The sequence below is a fragment of the Nymphalis io genome, chromosome 12, assembly GCF_905147045.1.
Source record: "Nymphalis io chromosome 12, ilAglIoxx1.1, whole genome shotgun sequence".
NCBI lineage: Eukaryota > Metazoa > Arthropoda > Insecta > Lepidoptera > Nymphalidae > Nymphalis > Nymphalis io.
In genome coordinates, this window is record NC_065899.1 from 7,005,898 (window position 1) to 7,033,711 (window position 27,814).

General features: G+C 30.8%; 2 protein-coding genes across 2 annotated transcripts in view; one reads left to right on the top strand and one right to left on the bottom strand.

Annotated features, from left to right (window-relative positions):
- Positions 1-27,814, bottom strand: part of LOC126772310 (uncharacterized) — a 193,821-nt gene that overhangs the window by 61,524 nt on the left and 104,483 nt on the right. The window contains exon 3 of the mRNA XM_050492607.1: positions 66-91. The gene's annotated coding sequence lies outside the window, so the exon portion shown is untranslated. The remainder of the gene's footprint in view (positions 1-65; positions 92-27,814) is intronic.
- On the top strand, positions 25,691-26,299 carry LOC126772447 (uncharacterized). Its single transcript, XM_050492823.1, has one exon. The coding sequence runs from the start codon at positions 25,694-25,696 to the stop codon at positions 26,297-26,299; it is 606 nt and encodes a 201-aa protein (XP_050348780.1). The 5' UTR covers positions 25,691-25,693.

Genomic DNA, 27,814 nt, shown 5'->3' on the forward strand with positions numbered 1-27,814 from the left:
AAAAAAAAGTTGACCGAAGCTTTGCGCGATAAGTAATTAATGAATACCTGATATATAGGTTTTACCTGATTGAGCCGACACACGATGTTTTCTGAAACAATAAAATGTATTATTAGATAGATAATCTTTTTTACGATATTGTAATATTATGAAAAATATTTTTGAATTTGAAAATTTACTAACACTAAAGAAAAATAAGAAATAATCATAAATTTCAGTTTAGTGTGAATGTTATCATGAATCCCATGATCATAATCACAGATTGTCTTATTATAATCATAGGATTGGCGGTATAGACCTGACTTCTGTATGATATACAGAAAATTAAGAAAGCAAACTGTCTATTTTAGTGACTCCCTACCTCCCAAAAATCAATACTCCGTATTGTTATTTTGGTTTTAGGGTGATAGGTGAAGTTTGACTTATATTTCGTGGAGAGTTAATGTCTAAGGCGACCGATCAGGTGACCCTTTTACTTGACCAAAAGTTGAATATCTTTCTTTTTAAATGTAAGGCGGCCTGATAAATATTACACAGGTTAGTTTTGACCACCGCCCATAGATATTGGCACCGTTAGAAATATTGACTATTTCTTACATCACTAATACTTGTATCTCTAGTAAGACTGGCTCACTCACACATCCAGCCGATCTAATAGACATATGAAAAAATGATAAAAAATACATGGAACTTATTAAGGACACCAATAACAAGATAATAATTGATTACGTCATAAATTTAAATATTATGACACATTGAAAAATGTTAAAATGTATAACATTTAATATTATGTATGCATTTTGACTTTCTTCAATTTTCCTTATGTTCATGTCTCTTATTACTTTGAATATCACCCTATAATAATAATTAGTTGATGAAACGGATTTGTAAATTTGAAAAACTGGTTACAAATAATAATTTACCAGTACATAAATTAGTATCTACTTACTAGCGATTTGAAATCGGATCGATTTTTTTATATTGATTGCTTGAGCGATTTTATAAAAAAGTAATATTAAATAACAAAATTCACCACGAACAACTAACAAGGCTCTCCAAAATATGTCGGGAAAACTCTCAAGGACCAAACAAATATATATAACTTACAGCAAATAAAATTTTCCTCAACCGGAGATGGTGTCTGCGACTCTTTAGATATGACCAAACGATTAAAGTTACTTCTTACGGACCCAAACGCTACTTGGAAAAAAGGAAAAACGTTGCTAAAATATCTCCATAAATTATATATATGTCATGACAAACAGACGTAAGAGAGTTCATTATCAAAGCTTTGTGTCGTGTTTCTAAGGACTGAGCTTGTTCACCGAAAAAGAACGGTTCTTTGTATCTTTTGTACGACCTCTTATCATGGAATAAAAATTAAATATTACAATTATTTTATATTTGTAATTTGTTTATTTTTGATATATATAAGCTGATATGTATCTAGAACCAATAAAACCTTTCCATTTAACATTCATAACATGAAGATTTGTTTAATTTTTCATCATCAAGTATCATAAATCATGTTTCTCATGTATATTATCAAACACTTCTTTTTTTTTTTTAATTAATTGTGCTAATATTAAATTAAACTGAAATTTTAATTATGATGCTGCCTAACCAAAACAAGCGGATACATCAAACAAGAAATAATTGAAAGTTACTCTAAAACTTAAAATGACAAAATACATAAAACATAAGAATACTTAATAAAAACAAGCTCTTTTTTTAATTTCCGTATTGAAACACTACCACAATATTGTTTTGTCACCAACACTATATCTGTATGCAAAATTTCAGATTAATCGGTTAGATGGAACAGGCTTAAAATACAATTGAAAGATTTGATTCATACATACTAACAGGTGAAATTAAATAAAAATGTGAAAAATGGAAATTGATGGTTATTGAAATAATTTATAATTATAGAATATCAAATAATAGTAACATATGGCTTCGTTAATGATGATTTTATTTTTATAATAATAATAATAGAATATGTATTGTATGTAGTATACATACGCGCCAAGTGCACACAAGGATGTAGGACGCGGAGGACAAGGAGGCATGACGGTAGAAGAAAGCGTTATGCCATTTGCCATCACGACATACCAGTCGCTCTTACCCCCAAAGCGCGCTAGTAAATGTTTCACGTTAAAAGCTTGTATGACATAAGTTTTATTTGTTTTCCATACAAATATAAACGGCAATTTGATCTCGATTAAATTAAAAAACTTTGTTACAATTAAACCTTAATTATCAAATAAATAATATGTATATCTACGTTTTTTTAAGACTTGTATCAAACATAAATATTTCCTATAACTTTGCATTTTGTCAGACATTTCAAACAGTAATTTCGGTGATAGTAAAAGTTATTTCAGCGTGCGGTGTCGTATATTAAGAATAGGATAAGCGAGAAAATAGCTTGTCGTGGTACTAAATGTATTAGAATATTTTTTTCTACGACAATTCTAAGTAAAAAATACTGTGGGAATTTGTTTTCGCATAAGTAATCTTTCGATTCAATTTATTTTTTTAAAATTAAACTAATTATTTAAACATTTGGAAACATTTAAAAATATAAAAAGAAAGGCAATATAATAAATGTACAATACAAGCATGGTTTTGTTACAATTATATTCTATAAATAACACCATTAAAAATGTTGCATTATAATATTCTGTGGGAGTTAAAACAAAACTAATCCCATTTAGATAAAGCGACAAACAATAGTAACATCTTCTAAAGAAGATGACAAATACTACAATTTAATGAAATTAATGCAACATATTAATAAAAACGTTACAAAGCTGACATCGTCGCGAGACGAAATTAAGCAACGGTTTATATATACGTATGCAAAATTGCTAACAATCGCTACGTTTTTTTAAAAAAATCTGTAGCATCTGTAAATATGGCTAATATTTTACAGAGAATTGTAAACGAAATTACACACTACACTCACGGATCTAATAGTATTTATTTACATTGCACATAAAGTGTTTTGATGTTTGATGATACGATCATCATCATCATCATCAACAGCCAATCATTGTCCACTGCTGAACATAGGCCTCTCCCAAGGTGCGCCTAAGCTCCCAGTCAAAACTGTCCTGCCGATACCGCGACCGCTACCTTGGTCGGGCCTAGCGGGCTTACCGGTAACTGGGGTCCTTTTTTTTGAGCGCGTCTACCATGTAGGAGGGTTTGCCCATACTCGCCGCGCTGGGCAGGCGTGTTGCGTGATGGTATGATAAAGCAGAAAAAAAGCAAGACCAACAATCATGGGGTGCATGTCAGTCACCTCCACGTGGTGCACCCTGGGCAACGGGCTCGATCAGCAATCCGATGTTTTTTCCGGATTGCTTGTCGACCGCGGCTGAGACTAACGCGGCGGAAGTGTCGCGGGCCGCTCCTGGTACTTCTCTGTTGCGCAGAGTAGACCAGCGAGCAGCTTCGTGGCAAATAGGAGGACTCCGGGGTCCTTATGGGCCGCCGGAGAGAGAGAGGAGGAGTTGGTCTCCGGCGTCCTTTCGGGCTGCCGGAGACAGGAGGAGGTAGTAGTAGGAGGAGAGAGAGGCGGATTCGCCCAGTTTCGGTGTCGATGCTGGGCGGACGGACTTCGGTCACCGCCTTCTCAAACTCGTTTCCCCATCCAGGCGTCAGCCTGTGGTGGGACCGCGCCGTTCACCGTTCACCGGCCGGGCCAAGAGGAGACAACCTCAATAAAAAACAACCGGTGGGTCGCTCACCCAAAGCGACGACTGCAGACGGGGTCGCAGTGGTGTGCTAACGCGTTCCCGTTACCCCGCCACCATGCGGTGAGGCGGAAACGAGGAAGTTTTAGTGGGTAGGACGGTGGCCTTCTGCCCCGTGGGTCCAATATACCCGTCCCGGTCGTGTCCGGGCGGGAGGCGTAAATGCCTTTCCTCCTCGAAAAAAAAAAAAGACCAATCATGTGATTTTAAATAAAGTATTAAGTAACAGGCTGTAAATGTCCCACTGCTGGGCTAAGGCCTCCTCTCCCTTTTTAAGGAGAAGGTTTTGGAGCTTATTCCACCACGCTGATCCAATGCGGGTTGGTGGAATACACATATGGCATAGTTTCAATGAAATTAGACACATGCAGGTTTCCTCACGATGTTTTCCTTCACCGAAAAGCACGAGATGAATTATAAACAGAAATTAAGCACATGAAAATTCAGAGGTGCTTGCCCGGGTTTGAACCCACGTTTATCGGTTAAGATTCACGCGCTCTTACCACTGGGTCATCTCGACTTTTTTGTCGTTTGTGATTTTAAATAATCATAATTTATTACAGAGCGTGATACAACATTAATAAATGTAAAAGCATAATGAAAATCGTAATCGTTCCATCAATTATTTGTTAACCGTTCATAAACAGATTTGATTAGTTGCTGACAAATGACAATTTTTTTCTTAGGATGCGAATCGCAATCCATCAATGTAAACTATTCCGGAATAGTACGCTGCAAAACAAAAAATAGCAATAAAAGGTGTTAAAGTTAAATGTAGTAATAACTCTAACGTAGTTATTGAACTAGTTGTTTTCTTTAAGATAGTTAACACCAAGGCATCTGCGACACATTAAGGGATGAGTGAGTTGAAGTTATTTAAAATATTTCAACAAATGACATCAAAAGCCTTTTGCATGCATAAAGACTAATAATGCATGCAAAATCAGCCTTTATGCATAATTGAACTGTTAGCAACATAAATTCACCGTTTAAAATGGTAATTAGCTTACATGTGTTTACAAAACTAAAGTGTAAAGACGTTCAAAGACAAAGAAATTCTTGATGTAAGATGTAGATATCATTGTGATTTTGCTGCGACATTCGCATTATATAATAGTGAAATAAACGGAACCAAAAAAGAATTCTTTTAATAAATTAATTATCGTCCAACGGCTTATAGCTAGTATCTCTAAGCCTTATACAAAACCTTTTTTTCAAAATACAGTTTTTTCTTATTTTAAATTGTAGTTATTTTGAAAGAATAAACTCGAAGTGCATCGCAGTATACGATCGTGAAATGTCAGAATATGATATGTGAAATTGACTATCATAATTATGACACTCAAAAAAAACCATCCTAAAAAAATCGTATATCTGTAAGTAGTTTTATAACCCAAGAGTGAGATAACAAATTTTTACAGAATAGCGCTGCTTTATAAAATGTAACTTATAAAAAGTATGTACTAATTTGATGCATTCAGCTTTAAAACAGCAAGCTTATGACATGACGCATTAAGTAACAAGAACGAGCACTTAACAAACTTGTTGCACTTTCAAAATATACGTGAATTGTTTCGCGTTACGTTATCGTCTTGCTAAATATAATTTGTTGTTGTGAAAATGCCACCTACATAGTATATTCTGATAAGTGGAATGAAGCTCATAACTTTGAGAGTTAACTAACTACGTAGTTAAAACTGATTCAAAATATAGAGTTTCGAATAGCTTCTCAAACTACATCACTTAACATTAATATTACTTTATATATAATTATTATGAAATAGCTAAAATCGAAATACATGAATATAATAAAATTTATGTATATCATAAATAAATGTTTGATTTCTAGGTATAATTGTTTTCTAATATCCCACTACTGGGAAAGTCTTCTCCGGGTATGGAAAACGATTGGAGATTATTCTACCACACTGCTCCGGTACGGATTGGTGGTAAGGTCATCCGTTGCATATTTCATTATGCTTTCCTTCACTAATAAGCTCGAGATTAATAATAACGACGAATCAAGCAAATGAAAATTAATTAGTGCTTACCCAAATTAGAACCTGCAGTCTTCGTTTAAGTGTTCTATGCTCTAAGCTATCTCGATTCTTCTATCAATAAATTTTCTATAAAATTCAGATTCATATTTACAAATGAATAATATAAACACACTAAATTACACATTTGCAATAATTAATCATATCAATAATCAATATAAATTTTTGAAAATAGACTGATTACTCAATTTTGAAAAGCTTATTATATAATAAATAGAAATTCATTTAACGCCATTCTCAATACCTGAAAATTTTGTTTTTATCGGGGGACGAGAGGTCGTTGACTAGCAACATATATAGGGATTGTTGGTATTTTTATATACGTTCGTGTGTATAGCGTGTGATCGGTTTAAAAATAATTATAGCATAATAATAAAGCAAGTTTAGCACATATATTTTTGCTTTGCTGGTAGCGCTTGACGATTCATAAGTACTTATAAAAGTTAAACCTTTTTTTAATTTGATATGATTTGAATATTCAATAACGTTACTCTTTGAATACTCTACTCGACTAATTTCCTATTAACGTAGAACTTATTACGTATTTACACTCAACTTTACCACAATTATTCGACTGATCGATGATATATAAATTCATAAAAATTTGTATCTTATTTATAGATGTTAGCAAAACGATATTCATTCTTTCGAAACCCCTTTCTTGTTAAATATTTTTTAAAAATTTAACCCAATAATGTTTTAGATATAATCGAAATAACCACAAATTCGGTTCCATTAGTTGTTATATTAAATAGCCATTTACCGGCCATTAAACTTACAACTAAAAGGGGTGAAACATAAAAAAGTTATAATAATTGGTGTTCCAACGCTATCGACAAAATAAAGACTAAAAATTTTCAAAAAAAAAAAATCATTTCCTTATCAATACTGTTTCTTTTTTGTTAAGTTTTTCATAAAAACGAAAATTAAACTTGATAGGAATTTAAAGTTGATTAAACACACAAAGACAGTTAAAAGCAAGTCTGTTCTTAATTCTCTTTGCAATCAAATAATGTGACACCACATCAGAGCCTCAAAGAAGACTTTGTAGGACAAAAATCCGCAAAGGCCTCAAAGAGTATGAGCTTGACACGATTCGTAATGATATTAGTATTTTGAATAGAAATACCATCATAAAGCAAACCTTAGGACTTTCCTAGTTTTATTTTAGCGAAATTAAATCAAATTTTACAACGACTGAATTAAGATTTGGTATTTTATTTTAAGTGAGATTTTAATTCAATATGTATTATACTCTTATTTATTAACCTACATTCACAAATAAGTGTAACAATTCATAACTATTTCAATATCAGATTTATTTGAAATCTTATAATATTCCTTGAACAATTCTTGTGTATAAATATCGTGTATCTAGGGACCAGCTCTAATTATTTGAATTATTAGAGCCGAGCGAAGCTCATTCGCCCAGGTACTAAATACGACTGACATCGAAAATTGTTGATCTTATAAATTATGATCACTATTACATTATCTCATTGTAACCTCTATTGTTTCAAAATTATTATATAGAAATGAATAAAATTAAAATGTTCAAGCAATATATTTTTTATACACATAATATATATTTTTTATTTTGCCTAAGATTTATCCTTTAAAAATGATGACGTATTAAGATTAGTATCATAAAAAACTTCTGTAACATATACATATTTAAAAAGTCATATAAGCAACGTTACAAAATATAAAATTGCGATCATGGTGACACTACATGTCGCAACGCCTACATTAGAGGAATTTCACATTGCAGTATACGGAATGTTTTAAAATGATAAAACCTTGTACAAGTGCCATCCTTTAAATATGTAAGTCTGAGTCGGCGGGTGTTTCTACTTTGAGAAATGCATAAGTATAAGGAACGCGTCTTACAGACTCAAAACATAATTAAATGTTATATGGTTGGTATAATAATGAAATTTGAATACTTTTATTTCTACCTTGTTTTCTAGTTATTATAAGAAATAACGGATTAGGAACATATAAAATTCGATATAATGGATTTATTAAATTTTGGAATATTTAACGTATCTAACGGGTGGGGGATTGACACTGGTGCAAGAATAATTATATATTAAACTAGTACTCCAACGTGGTAAGAGGGGCTGGTGCTAGGTAAAAAAACTAGCCTATGTCTGTCCTGAGGTTCAAGCTTGTTTCATGACAAATTTATCAAATTCGGTTCAGTATTTTAGTGTTGAAAGCGTAACAGACATACAGAGTTACTTTCGAATTTATAATATTAGTATAGGTGAACAATTCTTGTATATAAATATAAAATTCTAAACGTATATCTCGGAAACCACTATATATAATATAATAATGCACTTATATAAGTAAATAATATAAGATATTTTAAGATTATATAAGACACTGAATCTACTGTATTTACAAACACAAGAAATAGCCCCATATGACAATGTAATACATAATATCTATAAAAAGCTGTGTAACACTCAATCTATCTTTTTACCAACTCCCTCGAACACTTGGCTAATCTCTGCCGGAGCATTCTAATTTCATGTAAACCCCAAAAATAAGTAACATAATTGGAAAGCTGAATTCATATGTAGCGTTATGATCCCAAAAATAAAATTGTTTGGTCTCACTATTTTATTCCCAGTTAAAAAGTTTCGAATTAATCTTTACGACAGTAAAAAAATAGAAATAGGAAATTTAATGTGGATTTTTTACCAACATGTGTCTCATTGATGATACCGCGGTGTTACAAAAATTTAGTACGAGCGGATATCAAACTTAGGACCGGTCGTGTAGTATTTAGCTGCAGCGATTAATGTGTTTACACGAAATATTCATCGTATTTTATTTAAAATATATAACAAAGAAAGAGATAGATACAAATAAATGTTATATTCCCATAATTACTCTGCATAATATTTTAGCAAACGCATTTGTGATAATACACAAACTATAACAAGTTCTCTTGAATCTGCAAAATGCAGCCGCTTCAGTCTTTCTGGTTAGCAAACAGTAACTGTAACAGTTTTAATGAAAATCAAACACTTGTTAACAATAGCTCAACGGATGTTTCTTTATAATTAGCATGCAACCCTTGCCAAAGTTCCCAAAGGCCCAGTAGTTATAAAAACCATAAACAAAGTTCGCGAGTTTAAAAAAATATTAATTATGTCACTCGTGTCTACTAAACCAACTTCCGACGCCTTTTCGCGTAATAATTACTTTATACTGGTACTTTTATAATAAAAACTGCTTAATCTTACTAAATGAGAACTTAATGTGGTGGTTCAAAGTCTATATAATCATATATTGTTGTATATATGTTACATATAGTATACGCGAACACCACAATTATCTTATATTTTGAGTGTTTTTATGTTTAAAGATAAGATTTATTTTTTAACTTTTTTTTACTTAACAATCAAAAAGTAATAAAGTAAACTTAAAAAAAAATTATCAACAAAACCTTAAGAGTAACAACATTCATCTTTATAAATAATAACAAAGAAAATTCTTTGAGAGCTACACTGTCGTAAAATAACGTACATACCATACAAGAAGACACAATAAACTACTCCTTACGACAAGCAGAAGTAATTATGGAAGATAAAATATATTGTTTGAAGGGGGAAATTTTGAAGAAACTACGAAGAAGACGAAGTCGGAAACATCGACAGTTAGCCTTTGTTTAAAAATTGCCTTGTAAATAATTTAAGAAATAATCTACAACGGGAAATGTGACCTTACAATTGATATTCGGTGACCCATATATTGTTACATGTACAATTCTTGTGACAAACAATTTTTCTTTTTTTTTTGCAATTCTGTCAAGGCACAGAAATAATAAACTTTTTGAAACCGAAATAAGCATTGGCGAATTTACTCGTAATATTCATATAATATACTCGTATAATAGCATCAAGACTATACATTCCATGTTTACAACACTATATTCACCATAGCTAAACTTGTTAATCTCGATTTGTTATCGATACCATCGACAGACTATTCGATGATCGATACGCACTTTTCACATTCCCTAGAGCCGATCCAGTCAGCATCTCGCTTGTTGAGATACATTTATCTTCAAACAAATAACATACATTTTTTGTAAAATATGAACTTCAATTTGTTAGGTTAACCTGATGACAGATCGTCGATGATTTTTTTTTTGCAATAGGTAGGCCGACAAGCATATAGGCCACTTGATAGTAAATGGTTACCAACGCCCATAGACATTGGAATTCTAAAAATTTTAACCATCGCTTACGTCACCAATGCGCCACCAACCTTAGGAACTAAGATGTTATGTCCCTTGAGCCTGTAATTACACTGGCTCACTCACCATTCAAACCGGAACACAACAATACCAAGTACTGCCGTTTTGCGGCAGAATATCTGATGAGTGGGTGGTACCAGCCCAGACAAGCTTGCACAAATCCCTACCACCAGTACAAAGATTGTAGAAGTGAATTGATTCATGTGAATCAATTCTACTAATTTGATTATTTACGTTTTAATGTCATGTCTACTTCCTTCGAATGTCAAATCAACGATGACGGAAAGAGAATAATCAGTACTTAACTAAACACCCGCTAACGTTTACGAGTAAAGCCGTTAATCTTTAATATTTGAATATTTAAACATCCAGAGAAAAATGGTTGATTTCATTTTTACAGAATATTGTTTATATATAATAAATAAATCACCAAAACTTCCTTCTTTAAAATAAAAATTATAATATGATATAATAATTCTAAAAGTGACTTTGTTCAGCTATTACGTTTCAAGATCTCAATCGATCCCAATGTTATGAGATATACGAATACTTTGAAAATGAAAAACAATTAATTCATTTTTATAACGTAACAAATAGTTTAGCTGTTATGGGTTTACTCTCATTTCTAACGAGATGACAAGACGATAAGGTGCCTGTGCCAAGGTGACAGTAAATAAATTCGCAATCACAAAATAATCCAGTAGCAGATAAAATTAAGTGATGTAAAGCTACATTCCCTCATTACAAATCACATATCATTATCACAAATGAAAATCAAATACCCGGTGGCTTTGTTTAAAGAACATTAATTATTTGCGAGGCTAAACGCTATTCTATTTGGTAACCAAACTAGGAATATTGGAATAGCGTACGTGGCCCCACATTTTATTGTATGGTATACTGATAGCTCTCGACGAAATGGATTGGAAATGAGAGATTGATAAAACACAAATAAAAAATGAATTTACCTTAATATTAAGAAACCACTATATTTTAATACATAACAGATAAGAATATAATTAATATCGAAACCTTTCATGCAAAGGTAAATGAAAAAATACGAATAATTTTTGTTTAAAAACATTTAAGGTGATCTTAAATCAATAAAATTCATACACATCTTTAAAAAAATGTCTAAGAATATATGGATTATATCTCTCAAATCAACTAAATAAAATTATAGATCTTATAATATTTATATCATTAATTTAGTTTGAATTTGAAAACTTTTCGTTATAAACTTATATCACTGTTTGAATTTATTTATTATTTGTTACTGTTTTGAACAAATAAAATTATACTTTTTTGATGTATTAAATTAAATCAAAAATTATTAATTAAATATTTAAATCTTCACATATTTATTACTCGGTTTTCAAAAAATACCTATAACTCAATGTAACTGATGACTCCATAGCTGAAGATAGGCCTGAATATAGTGATAGTCAAGGTAATAGGATCATGGAGAGTGATGCGAGGCATCTTGAGTATGCTCTCAAGAGGTTGCGTCTTTCATTTCTCAGCTTCAAGGACCAACGACCTGAATGGATTACAAGGAGGGACTTGAACGAGAATTTTATTGAAGAATTCCATACTTTGTACTATTGAAAATTTCTTTAATAATTGACAAATAACTTAATATTTTTTTATGTTACTTGCAGCATCGACTAAATCCTGATTCATATCACACTAAGCCGTAACCGAATGTTTCATAGGAATTTTATTATTTTTCATAGAAGTAAAGCTTCCTCCAATAACGGTGATTTGAGATACCAAGCTACTACACCCAATTGTAACTATACCCAATTAAGAAAAAAACAGTGTCTGCCAATGTTATGGTTTTGATGAGTCCTTATTTTAATTCTTCGTAATTTAACTATTAAATATAATATACTAACCAACACTAAACGAAAAAAAAAATCTTATTCTTAATGAACATTAAAGATAAAACAGTGGGTCGGTCAGAAAATCATTACCACGCATTACTTTTTTTATTTTTGTGTATTTATTTTATTTATTTATTTTTTATTTATGTACCAACAGAGTATACAGAAAATTATATAAATGAAAAATGTGTACAAAGGGATAACTTATCTCTAACAAGAGATCTCTTCCAGAAACCCTGAATCTAGTGGAGATTATTTGTAATACTTATTTATGGTGCAGGTACAATATCAATTAGTTTTATATTATAAAATTCAAGTAGACTTAACGATAAATGAATATATTACACTCTAAATACAAATAAATATATTAATATATACCATTATCTATAATATATATATATATACATTCAACTTACATAGATACAAAAAAATATATATACATACATATAAAATAAATTAAACTTAAGTGGAAAGAAAGTGTTGCTTAACTTTGATTTTAAACGATCTTATTGTAACATTATTATGGAAAATATTATCTGGAAGAGAGTTCCATAGGCGAGCGGCAACAACGGAAAACGAGTTACCAAAGGAAGTAGTATTAAAAAATGGTACCTCAAGAGTTTTCGACGCCACACATGCGCGTACTGGTCTTTCACGAGCAGGACAAAACAGAAAACGCTCATGTAGGTAATCAGGGCTACCATGGTTTAATATATTAAAAAGAAGCGATAATATGTGCAAGCTCCGGCGAAGTCGGATAGGAAGCCACTTTAACTGACGTCGATATTGAGAAATGTGATCAAATTTGCGCATTTGAACGAATCACGATAAAAAATACTATTTTTATTCGTAAAATTATAGACATCTAGTTAAACCGACCAAACACTTAGCGTTTATTGATTTTGTATATAATCACTCAAAATAATAATATGTTTAACAGTTTTTTTAAAACATAAATACATATAATAATATTTAGTTTGTGCTGGTTATATCGAGCATAAATGACTAATCAACATTTTAAAACAGCCCAAAGTACCACTTAAATGGAAATTTTGTTATTGTAAAAGATAATTATGTGATTTTAAAAATTATAAAAGCACACAAAATGCTTAATATTTTTATGATAGACACAGAATGGAACGAATAAATGAAATAAGCACCCCATGATACACATTTGGGGAAGCCGCGTGTATAAGCAGGTATTGTATTGTTTTGATTTTCATTATCATCATCATTAAATATGAATAAAAAAAATTACAATTGATTGGAGATTTTTGTTTTGTTTTATTATAAAGTAATCGACGTTAATTTTTTGAGAAATCTCTATTAAATTCAGGTTCTTCTACAGTTAGATGAAATATGATCTCTAGATGAATTAGCATCTCATTAAGCTACTCTGTGTAATCGATCTCTTTACAGGAATATTAATAAACCCACTTTGTGATACCAATACTTTTTTCAAGCGTTTAATCCAAACAATGTCCACGTTAGCGTCCTTATAGCGTTTATTCAATGTCGATGACCTTTGATATAATATGAGTGCCCGGTAGCTAGAACGCATGAATATTAAACGAAGATTGCGTATTAAAACCGGATAAGCGCCACTAACGATGAATATATTTTTAATTTGATTTTATAATTCATCTAGTCGTCGGCGAAGGAAAATATCGTGCGGAAACCTGCATGTATCTGATGATATTCTGCATGAGTGTATCTAAGCCCGCATTAGAGCGACGTGGTATAATAAGCTTTTCCCAGTATTGGAGTATTTACGTTTACTTTTAAACAGATGGGTATTATAAGTATAGTATATAAATTATCTTAGCTATTAGATCTTATATAATATATATCTTATATAGTATAAACAATATAAACCTTTCTTTATATTGTTAATTTGCATCAATGCACTTTTTTTATTAGTCAATGTGATCGAAGTCAACGAAAACATGCGTTTTATATCTATACAAAAATATAAAGGTCAGGATCTCTAAGTCCGATTCCGATTGAAAAAGGTTTTAAACTATATACCATAATGCTACAGGCCACTATGGCGGAGCAGTAAAGTTTAACGCCATTGAAACCTCGCGAAGCAACTAATCGTAATCATAAATTATTGAGAGTGATATCTAACAAGACAGACTTGCAAAAATTCCTACAACCAGTTAATTTCAGGTAGATATTACTTGAAGTGTTTCTGAATGAGTCGTTTTCAATTAATAAATTGTATTGTGCCGTAATCAGTCTAATTAGTATTCTTGTCATTAATAATCCTACATACTAAGTAAGCATTAAAACGGTTAGAACATTTTGAGAATGCTTCGCTTAAAGCTGTTTTAAGCGTTTAAAGCGGCTTATATCGAATGAATCAATCGAAACGATACGTTCGTATTCATTTGAAAATCGAAAAGGATAGAATATTATTGAATGCGCAATATATTTGCAAATGAAAAAATGTGTCTACAAATTGAGGTACAGGGGATTGGTTTTTTATATAATAATATAAAGTTATCTTACACCTTCGTTGGGAAATAATAATATATACCTAGGTGTATGTTTATCGGTTTTGCTATAAATAATATAAGAATGTGATTTGTCTTAAGAGGCGCAGAACCAGCTTACCAACAAATGGGTTCCCAAAGCGGGTTAGCGACAAGCGTGCGGGCCGTGAAATTCAGTTAAATCCATTCAACGCAGATTACACACTGCGTCGACCTCAAATATTTTACTATTATTCGCACAAAATTACGAAATATTATTGACAATATTTACTATAACAAAATTTTAATAGACTGCGTATTCTATCCTCTACTATAAAATAGTTTTGTGTACCTGTTCCTAAAAGTGAATATAACATTTTATCTTAATATTTCAACTTATCGTTAATACTTGAAAAATAATCATTAAGAGTATCTTTGACCAAGTTTTTCTTTTTTTTAAATATTTACTTTTTATTTCGTATGTAAATTTCTGATGTCCACGTATTGTAAAATGCAAATGCGCTGATAAGATCAATATCTGCAATAAAAAATATCTTAAATATATATTTCTAAATAAAATGAACTGAACGTGGATCATCATCAGGCAAAAGAAGTCTTCTTCGTGTTTATGTTTAATACCACAGATTTTCCCTATGTTAAAAACTGTTTTTTAAATTTATTTAAAAATGAATAGCTAACTAAACTGATGGTCCGAATATTTTAACTAAAAGTCATTTACAAAAGGTATCTGGTGTTACATCGTCTAATCTAATCTGTCAGTTTCGGTGGATTGATCAGACCAATAGACCTGAATATAAAGCCCAAATGCTACGTTTACCGACATTGAGGCTTCGTTTGGGACATATTCCATTGAACAGTTTTGCATATTTTATGTATACAGAGTATACAGAGCACTCGACTTTCGAATCGCCTAACTGCTCTGTATGCAACATTGTTGATGTTGTACGTTATATTGGAATTTCCAGAACGAAAGGGAACGAGAAGATTTTTTTTCTTAATATTGGCTAGTGTTATAGTGTTCTCGCATTTCAGCTTTTAAGTAAAAACTACGCAGGAGATATACGCACAACTATGTGCGCAAACATACGTTTAATCTCAATTTTCTTTCTCTAATAATCCAATGGGGTGGACGGACCGAACAGAATTTAGATTCAAGAACATCAGTTTTACGTGCTTTCCGAGGTATGGAAGTGCTACCAATATTTTCTTGTCGGAAAAACTCATTTACTTTTTATTTGTTCCACCCTTGGTTTGAAAGCAAGTCCTCGAGATTTGAGCCTTATGTGCTAGCCACTAAATCAATGAGCCTACTAAATATGTAGATCACGTCTACTTGCCCTTAATGAACACACTTATTTTGTGAAGTAAATAAAGACTTTTTTATTTGTAATTTTAGGTCTTATAAGTTTTGCATGTCTAATAAAAAAACCGAACACCTACAATCATAGAACACGCAGCAAATTTCTGAAATCAAGACATATAAAGGCACAGACTTAGTAAATATCAAACTTTAATATATCCGAGAAGTCATATCTAATTCCAGAAGCCTCAAACACGTGCGTAATATTGCGAACATGGAAGATTTCGTTCGTAAAAGTTATAGAAAAAGTAAATTAAATGTTCTGAATAGGTGGCATATACTGTCGAGTTGAAGATTATTAAAATTTCATCAAACCAAACCACTGAATATTTCATATGCACAAGCTGTATGCTTGTATACATGAAATATTTAAAGTTTTACTATTGAAATGAACGAGTCATAAGTAATACTGGCTGAGGTCACCCATGTTAATTGTTAAGACGTCCCGGGGGAAATAGCATGATGTTATATATTATATAACTTTTTCTTTAACTATAGTATTCATTTTTGTGGTAATATTATTGTTTACAGTAGACAAAGAAAATATAATTTAATTAATATAAAGTAATCGTCGATGGCAACGAAGAAGGTACGCACTTTTAATTTGCTAGCTCAGGTTAAGCAAAATGTAGTAATTTATGTAAATTGCTTATTGCACATGTTTTATGCAAATGGCGAGTTTTACGCTTTGCAATTGTCCGGTGAAAACAAAACACTGTTGACCTGCCAAAACCAACCAATTTCGGGTAGATACTTGGAGGAATTTACTTATAGACTTTAAGTTTAGTCTATTCGGAGTTCATCTTGATTCTTTTAGACGATTATTTGAAGCGAACCATCAGATAATTTATGTTAGATAGATATAGAAAAAAATACAATCAAATGATCAGTTATCAAATACGTAATCATGTGTTGATAAGTGAAAGAAAAAAAGGTAAGATTTTACTAAAAAAAAACTGTAGCTTCAAAATTAAAAATTATAGTTTCTTGGACAGGAAGCCTTTCTGTCTGTTCCTTAACTTACTTTACTGCATATATAAATTTATCCCGATTTTCTTAACGTAATAAAAAAGCGCTTAGATACGTATAGGAGATGAATAAAAATACTCTTTCATAAACACAAGCTAGACGAAGTGGTCGAGTCAATATTGGTCTTTATTTAATACCAACCTTAATTATTTCCCTTTACGTAGTGCCGATTAAAATATCTATTTTAATTTGATTACCATTTTATAAAATTTTATGATTTATTAAGCAAAAATATAATTATATTTTTGGGTTAAGTTACCGAATTAATATTGAAATTTAAAATGAATTAATCAGTGTGAAAAAAAAAACATTTAGATCTAAGAACTTTTTTTATTTGTGTTATATTTATGAAGTGTGAAGACTTCTCAGTTAGCATATAAATACCTATGACAGATCACAGGAGGTCACACATTTATATAATTACGCACACACACACACACACACACACACATTTACATAATTACGTCACCCATTTAATGGTCATAGGAACAAAATGGTAAATAAGGAACTTTCTTGTTCGATTTACACAGAGTATACAATTCTTTATTTGAGGCATATACAACCCATACATAATTTACTACCTAGCTATTCCAACTTCGAACGTGCAGAATTAATGTTTTACTATATGATAGATTGTTAAATAATCACATAAATATATATTATATTACAATAGTTCTCAAACCAAGCGATTTCTGAAATATATAGATGGAATGATCACTGTGATATCTACCAGTTTAGTTAGTGTTTTAGGTTCCCTATGTCGTTTTCTATTGACAACGCGTGTACATAATTTCATAATGATCTGTTGAGTGAAAGATGAAATGAAAGTATAACAAAAAATATTTAAGCAGATACACTTTTACATCTAAAATATTAGTTAAGCTTACGGATGAATTTCCTGTAGATAATTCGGAGACCTACAAAATTTTGAATACAATTTTTTCGTATTTATTATAGTTTCAGCAGCATTTGGTCCCGGACCGATTCTCTCCGTCTACAAACATACTCTTATAAATTATTATATAACCTATATGTCTGAACTAACACCAAAACTAAGATATGAAATTTTCTTATCAATAATATGAAAATTTCGTACCGATCAAATTAGTAATTTTCACGTAAATCTAGGAAAAAACAAATAAGTGACCAAACCTTAACTTTATGTAGTATTCGTATAAAAATGATTTGACAAAAAGATGAACACATAAATCAAGTTACTAAGTTTGTCACAATTTCATTAAATATAACATTGGGTATATAACCTTTGAATCGTACATACTCATGTAATCTTGCCAACATTCGCCAGATAATTCCCAGACAAACATTATCTCCGACTTTTAGAATTTCTATAATCAAGATCTAAAATAATATACTAATATGGTTACGTAAAGATTACAAGTTAATGTTAAATATATTACTTGACAGTACATTGACAGGTGGTAGGTTAGGTTAGTGGTAACTGTATCATTTGTATTTTGAGCTTATACTAAAAATCGTGAGCATTTTTGGGACGAAAATAAAATATTATATCGCTAGCTGCCCGTAATTCGATTACAATCCCAATCGCAATGTCTAACCTTCCGGGTCCAATAAAAACATTCAGGGAACCACTAAAAAACATAAACATTTATCAAAATCGATCCAGCTATTTAGGAGAAGTTAAGTGACATACACACGTACAGAAGTATTATCAATACAAAGAACATTTTAATTTGCTCTTTGTTGCTATTTATAAATAACCAATCTTTATGAAAATTATAACAACTGCCACTGTTCCATTGCAGTTTTGTAATATTAAAAAGCAAGTTATATTGTTAACCTGTTTTAATTGAATTTCAAAAAGATATTGGTTTAATATCAGCTGCTGTTTCGAGTGTCGACTATTTCATATTGTTTATGAGGGTAGAACAAGTTTGGGTATAAAATCTCAGGAATTTGTTTATTGAAACTGTGTGTAAAGCTTATAGTTTTGTTGTTCTTTATATATTTTTGACATCATCTTCATTATCTATTGATAAAAAAAAACTATTTAATATTAGTAATGGTAATAGTTTCCATTATAAACCAACTGTGCGTAAAATCCCTACTTATCGGTGTAATATTGACAATTTATTGATGTATACATTTATTTAATTAATTAATTTAAACTTGTAATAAAAGTTAATCATAAAATTAACAATTAACTACCGTTCAATAAAGTAATGTGTTCTATTAAACATAAAGTTAATAACTTAATCATGTAGAAGTAACGATAACTGTATTACAATTTTTTTGTTGAATTTGAAAATAAATATATGGCATAATGAATAATGATTAGTGTATATGTAGTTCATTAACTAAATTAAAAGATAAATCCATTTTATCAATAAAATAAAATTACATTTATACCTACCATTCAAGAGGATGATGGTTTAAATAAATTTATTTTGTTTAATATTAAATAAACATATATAATTCCGTTTGTGGTGAATTTTTTGATGGACACAAAATTATTTATTTTAATTTTAATAATGTCTGTTTGTCTGATCTTCACGTATAAAGTAGCGGCTTTGCAGCCAGCAGCCGACAATCCCACAGCTAGGTCTTCTCTTCTCTCTTTCGAAGAAGAAAATTTTGGATGATATTCCACAGGTTGATTAGCTATGCATGTGGCAAATTTTGAGCACGCGAATAATTATAACGCTAATGAATTCATTGGTGTTCTTTTGAGTTTACCTACTACCCCTACTACCATAACCACTAATCTCTCATTATATGCAAATGGAATGTTAAATCAACATTGTGATAAATTAATTAAAACAATTTACCCTGAAAAAATAGGAAAATGTTGCTAGGAGCCAAATTCGGAATGTATAATATATTTTCGTGTCTAACACGCAAACGAAATATTTTAAAGTAAACGTCATATAAAAGCTAGTTTAAATGCTTGGGTCGTTATCAACTTGAAGTTAGAATTTGTTCATTTGATTAAGTCAAGTTATAAAATTTAAACCATCCACAATTTATTTACGTGACCCCCGTCCTCCAATCGGCCGACTCGAATTAACCCTCTTGCGATTTGTGGAACCAATGAACCGTTACTAAGGGAACTAATCGTTTTAAATATATTGTAAAATATTTTAATGGTCTAAAGTCGTCCATACAAAAAGAAAACTCTGCAATTATTTAGAGCCGTTTTTTCTTTCATTTACAAATTAGTATAAATGAAAAAAGTTTGTAACTTTACATAATATTCACGAAAAAATGTATTCACCAAAAATACTTTACAAAATTACCTATAATAATTTGTTTCAACTTTAGTTTTTACACCGAAAGTAACGGCTTAATATCTATTAACCTTATATGTAACTATAAACTCAGTGGGAGTTTGGCGTGGTGTTTTTGTGTATACATAGGTGCATTCCTGAATTTCTGTATGCATATAATTAAGAAGTATAAAACAAAGTTGACTGCTTACGACTTGACTGCACTTTTTATAAATTAGTAAAAAAAAAATGTTTTTTTTAATACCTTGGGATAATATGAGTTAACTATGTAATAAGGTAAAAAATAACAATATATCAGAATTGCCAACAAACTTAAATTTGATTAACAAAAGGGCATGTGACAATAAGCATCTTTATATGAAAAATTTTGGGTATTTACCCATATAAATACAATAATGAGAGGTCATTTTCGAATTCTTTTCAAAGTTAGAAACGGCGTAATTTATTCACTCCATTTAAACGAATAGGACGATAAAATAAAAATACAAAGAAAAGATTCGTATAATATATTTTATAAAACATTTAAAAAACCGGAATTTCCGGCTACGGGCTTTCTCATTAGCACAATGATTGCAAGGCGTAAAGGATAATTGCGTGCAAATGGGGTGTTTAAATAAAATCGGAGAACAATAGGGCGTTTATTCGTAGAGGTTACTTGAAGTGAAATCCGATGAAGGAAATAATTATCATAATTTAATTATTCTAGAGTAGTGCACTTGGTTAAGCACAGCTATATCATTAAGAGTAATCTCCTGTCACTTCAATCATATTATGGATTGAGTGCATATAATGTTAATATATAGAGTACTAGCTACACGTAGACGTAGATATAGAATAGAGGCCTAAATTACTTTTATACTGAAGGACAAAAACAAAAGATATGACTTCTATTGGAACAGAAACCTTCGATACTTATACGAAAGCTTAACAACTCGTGAAAGTTTCACTACAATTGGATGAATGGCTTTAATAAATTTCGTTTATGGAATGCTGTATAATATTACGACTAACGATATTTTTTAAGAGTCAAGCCGACCCCCATTCCTAAAACACGTCAACCACCACCATATTACATACCACTTATTACATATTCTACCGTCAAACAGCAATACAGTATTATAATTGTTGTGTTCTGGTTGAAAAGGTGAATGAGCCAATATTACAGACACAAGTGATATACCATTTTAGTTCCCAAGGTTAGTGACGTATTGGCGGTGTAAGGAATGGTTAATATATCTTACGACGCACTTTATAAATAAAACCCTTATAAAATACGGGTAGTAGTGAATAGTCTGTCTTATGTATATCTGGAAACATATACAACCAATATTATATTCAATGAATCATCACTAATCTTGTTACAGCAAGGTACACATAATTATAGTGAAAACATTTCGTAAAAATCTTTGCTTTGTCTTTTTTTTTTTTTTTTTTTTTTTTTTTTTTTTTTTTTTTTTTTTTTTTTTTTTTTTTTTTTTTTTTTTTTTTTTTTTTTTTTTTTTTTTTTTTTTTAAATTATAGAATAGGAAGGCGGAAGAGCATATGGGCCACCTGATGGTAAGTGGTCACCAACGCTCTTAGACATTGGCATTGTAAGAAATGTCAACCATCGCTTACATATCCAATGCGCCACCAACCTTGGGAATTAAGATTTTATGTCCCTTGTGCCTGTAATTACACTGGCTCACTCACCCTTCAAACCGGAACACAACAATATCAAGTATTGCTGTTTTGCGGTAGAATATCTGATGAGTGGGTGGTACCTACCCAGACGAGCTTGCACAAAGCCCTACCACCAGTCTATGGCAGCGTTAAGAATTGGTCGAGAATCTTCGTCGTTGAACTTCGATCGTGATCGTATGTGTATCGTTGAGTATAGAACATAATAGCTTTTCATCATTTTTCGTTTTACTAATTGAATTTCCTGAATAACGAAACAAAACGTATTTTGCAAATTAAATGACCGTGAATCCAATATAGAAAGGCAGATTGACAAATAATGGCCGACTGATAGTAAGTTTCAATCACCGTTACGAGTATATACTGCTTGTTAGTACACTGACTTATATAATCTTCAAATTAGAACACAGTCATAATAGTCAGTGTAATTATATTTGTCATTTAAAAAATAGTTATATTTTTTGGAAAAAACTTATATATCTTAATTATAATTATAAAGATCTTATTTTATACAAAATAATGAATATATTTAATGTTATTAAAACTAGCTAAACAGAAAAACAGGCAGAAACATTACAAAAAAAAAAAAACGAAATGAGAGCGTTTCAAAGTAAAACAAATTTGCTAACTTAAACCTTTACAAAAGGTTATGCAGTTGTTACAAGTTTGAAGCGTAGAACTTGCCCCGGATATAAAATTAACTATATACATTTCAATCATTATAGTTTCATTTAAGCTTAAAAAATATTTTGAAATCATAAAAAAACATTTTTTTTTAACAATGGAAAAAATAAAGTTAGTTATTATAAAAACTGAGGAAGCGTGGTCGTGAGAAACATTTCGATGATCTACAAAACTTATATACTAAATCTAATTCTATTTATTATTGCTACAAAAATTATTTTTGCATTTGATAGCCTTATTCTTGAGAAATGCTACATGCAATTGTTATATAATATCACCCTACAGCAAACAAGAACACAGCAGCAACGTTTAACGCGGATGAAACCGCGCGGAGCAGCTTGTTATAATAAATATAGATGAATCTTATTTGAATGAGCTATAAAGCATTGTGACTAACAGCAACAAAGCAAGATTAGTTCCAAGCAGATGAACCCGCAATAAGCGGATAAAATTTACACAAATATAATAATGTAAAAGTGCAGTGTTTGTACCGAACACATTTTATCAAAAGATTTATTATGATATTGTTTATACACCATTCCAAATGTTTATTTCATTTTAAACACTGTTTTACTTACTTATGTACGTATGCCACTTCTAATGTTTATATTAAATTAAAAGCTTAAACTGTGCAAGAATAAAAGAAAAATATTGAAAAATATCGGAGCCAAGAGGTGAATATTGGAACCTTTCAGCCTTTAAGTACCCAGCTAATACACCCTCGAGTTTGGTCTAATTTAGTTATTTTAACGAGGATAGTTATTTAACGATTGGAACATATATTATATGGAGGCATATATTCCACTGAGAAAAGTGGTTTTTATTTTTTTTACAATTATAGTTTAAAAATATTAACTCGATTAACTAACTTTCACAATTTGTAAAAAAAACAATGATAATTTACTTTTACTATGCAACTTATTTGTAACTTGTGCTGTTTTCTAGAAATTGGTAATTGAATTTTACGCAATCTTTAAATTTAATAATTTAAAAATAAGTACAAACATTAAAATTTCATCAAGTATTACATTTTGTTACATAACAATCAACTAAAACAAAATATTATAAAACACGTCCCAAAAGAAACAAAGATTCAATTTTGCACTCACTAGTTTTCTGAAAACGTACTTTTAAATAGTTCCACCTTTGCAGAATTTAGTTAGGAGGAAGAGACCTTTCTAAGCATTAAAACCTTCGCAATTCGAATGTCACAAATGTTCGTGATATGCTTGTATAATCTGCATTTACTATTATCCTACACGAATAAGGAAAATATACATACATTTAAATGTAATATATACCTTAACAAAAAATCTAATGGATGAGTAAAGTAAAAATAGTTTTGTTTTTGCAATTCAATCAATAAATATTGATATTTCCAATATTTTATCTGAAACGAATAAAGATACATAATCAAAAACGACTGCTCTATGAATACAATATTCCTTCCAATATTTATTTTTCGAACTTACAATTAATATTCATTGAAATCACGAAACGTAATAAAGATTTATTAAAACCAACCTCGACTATCGCAAAAAACAACAAAGTTATTTATCATCTGTATTCTTGCAATTGCTTGCATGGACAGAGCCGTTTTCCCGCGTAATTAAATGTCAAGCAACCATTTTGGGCGCGAAATAAACGTACGAGCTCGAGCTCTGACCGGCGCGTGTTGCCGGCGTGCGTGAAATTTTTAACGAATGTCTGACAAATATGTTATGTATGCGTTTCACAAAGTTCATTTTTTATTTATATCGGCTATTAACTTGTGCGACAGTCACAGTCACTTTTTTGACCTACTAGAAACTATTTATTTTACTATATACGGCATACTCTTTTGATATTATCTCTAGACGCTATAAACATACATATCTATACATATACTAAAACTACAGAATGACTGTCAATAGATTATTTTTTATATAAACAAATAATTAGGTTGATAATTTGATACCTTTAACATCAGTATCAAATTATTAAATACTTTAAGTACAAATTAAAGCCAAAATAAATAAGTTCTTCGTTGATATTTAGCTTTTACTGATATTTTTTATGAATAAAAATTTTACTATCACTTATTACAAATACTTTTCAAACATTCGTTTTCCTTTTTTTGTTTTAAATTTATATGTTTATATTACCGATAAAGTGTAGGTACGTATATATATTTAGATTAACTTACCAGAGATTCACAAGCGAAACCGCAAACAAAATTGGTATACGATTAAAATATTTCGAAAATCATAAAAGTTAGCTTTGTTAAAATATACAAAAAGCTACTGTGGTATATATTTATGATTTAATCTGTGATTGATTTATGGTGAACTCTTTTGTAAATCTCCGATATTGTAAAGTCCGGACAATTATTTTTCAACGTTTTTCATCTGATATAATATTTTAGAAATTTTACAAAAATTAAACATATTACCTAGCCTATGTCCGACCTAAAATAATAAGCTGTCAATATATGAAAGTTTTATTTCAGTCGGGTTAGTACTTTAATCAGAAAAAAATACAATGATTACCTATTTTTATTATATTATATTATAATTTATATACAATTAAAAAGTTACACGAAAAAAGAGTCTAACATAAGTTTATATTCAATAATAAATAAATTAATTTATGATTTTAATAATATCACATACAGTTATATTCATTATTATACTTGATAACTGCTGACCTTCTAAGTTTTAAGTAAAGAATCCAGAATGCATTATGCATGTATCATACAATTTTTAATTTAATTCTGTCAACACCGCAATGGTTATCTGCAATCATAACGGTTACCGTTTGCTCAAACCATGACCCATTAAACCCGTAATAATATTACAAAGGCCTAATTAGCAACGTCGAAAGAAAGCGATTTCTCCACGAGTCATGAATATTAAAATGCCTCGTTAGGCATTTTCGTAAGTTTGTCACCAGCACCGTTGGGAATCGCGTCACGTACGCGCAATGAACAATGACAGGTTCACCTAATCGGGGGTTATTACACAACTGATCATCCTCGCTTAGGGGGCCAATGTCGTTATCCACTCGAACAGAATATCGATGATGGAGGAGACTATGACACATCCGGACAAGACGGAAATTTGATATAAAAAATCACTCACTTCGAGATAAGTATAAAAGTAGTAGCAGTTTAGGACATAGCATCATTCGCTTACAAGCATCCAAAGCAACAACAATGAAGACTTTCGTTTGTGTTCTTCTATTCGCAGCTGCAGTTGTGGCTGAACCACCTCAGTACAGGCAGGTGAGATTCAGGTCACAAAAGCAAGAAACGGAAAGTCAAGGATTTGATACAGGCGCAGCACCTTACCCAGCAGCGGGCTACAGGCCAACAAAGGAATTTAACTTGCCCTCTCGTCAGGAATTTTCCCCACCAGCAACTAATTACGGAATTCCTGCCGATAGTTACGGTGCTCCATTTAACACATATTTGACTCCGCAAACTGAGTATGGAGTACCGCAAGAAGAAAGCGACAAGGGCCCAAAAGACGATGAAAAGGAAGAAGTAGAAAATGTTGGAAACACGAAAAATGAAGAACAAAAAGAGAACCTCCAAGAGGAACCTAAAAAAGATGCCGAAGTAGTAAGTGCTCAAGGAGCTTACTATGTCCTACTGCCCGGATCTCAGCTCCAAAGAGTGCAATTTCAAACTGAAAACGATGTTCGTAATATGGCGTACACTGCTCGACTTCAATACAGAAACGAAGATCGTGCTCCAATTTTCGTTTATACTGCAGTACCTCAATATCAATCAGCGGCCTACGTTCAACTGTTTAAATAAGACTGTAGTTTAAATTTTACAAATGAATGCTATTCAAATAAAACGATTAAACTTTTATTAAAATTTAATCACTACTAGCTATGAAGCAGGTATGAGTTATTTAAAATGTTCGCAATGAGTAGAAAATTGTATAGTAATTGTGGTCATTTAGTCATTCATCATTGAATTTTTGAATAGCATTGATTTTTTATTTATTTTATGAAAATTTGAACTCGAAATGACAATAAAAATAGTTGTACTGTATATTTGTTTTCTTAATATTACATTATAAAATATTTCTTTAATCTTATAGACTTAAATTATTTTTTTAATGTATTCAAATTTTAAAAGCTAGATTAGATGAGGTCAGTAACGTAACATTTTTTGTGAAGTATTTGCATAACAATTAGGCTGTAGACACTGTGACTTCGAACAGTTTTACTTTCTTTGTCACGTACATGTATTACGTGTTCAGAGCAATCGACCGTTTTGTTTTACTCGAGAATGTTCTCAATTTCATTATAAATTCATGAAAGCAAACATCAACAGTAACAATAATTAAATTTTAAATTAATTAATTTGTTGCTATACATGTTAATCTTTATTCAAACGTTAGCAAATGTTTTTTTGCAATCGAGTTTGACTTTTAATTTACCTACAACGCAGCAAAAAAACGTTATGCGTTGACGCTATTCGCATTTATAATAAAAACTATCTAGTCTAAGCTTCTAAACTAACTAAAGTATACTAAAACCGTCATAATTAAAATAAATATTAAGGACGACTCCATCTCCATATTGGATACTTATAATGAGTCACCATACTATTATGTTGTACATAAAAGTTAACTATTGAGCTTATTTCACTTTTATGATCCTTGTTATAAGATGAATAAGGAGGTTTTAACTTCAAATTTTACTAACGCGCATTAGCCCAGTCATTAAAAAAACAATAAATATTTCCTAAAGCACCCGTAAACGCGCTTAGGACTACATCTAGGAGAAAAGCGAAGTTTAGTTAATTAAGTCTCCTTAATCTTATTGAGCTGTAAACTTTTTGATAGTGCACTAAACTTCATTTCTTGATTTAAATAAGAATTAGAAAATTCTCAACTGTATAAAAATACTTTTGTGAACAAGATATATTGTATATAATGCATGTTAATCATGAAGTTTTGCATACTGTCAGGAGTACTGAAAAGGACGTAATACCTACATAACGTACGCGGACCTCTCACAAGCCGGCGAAGCCGGGGTCATATAATAGCTGCTAATAAAAATGAGACAGTATGATACTTGACATGTGCTCGACGTCATAGAAGTATAACGTACATTGTTTTCAATTCCAATAGATAATATTTAATTTTCAAATTATTTGAAAAATATGAAAGATACAAAATTAGAAAAACTTGCTTATTTATTTTTTCTTCTTTTCCTGATGCATACCTACGCTAGTTGAGCGCAAAATATTCCGAATCTTATTGTTATTACAATAAAAAAAAGAAAATGTCACGAGACTCGTTTTTAAGTTTGAAAT

Excerpts from the sequence above, each read along its gene's own strand:
- LOC126772447 (XM_050492823.1), top strand. The coding sequence starts at position 25,694 with ATGAAGACTTTCGTTTGTGTTCTTCTATTCGCAGCTGCAGTTGTGGCT.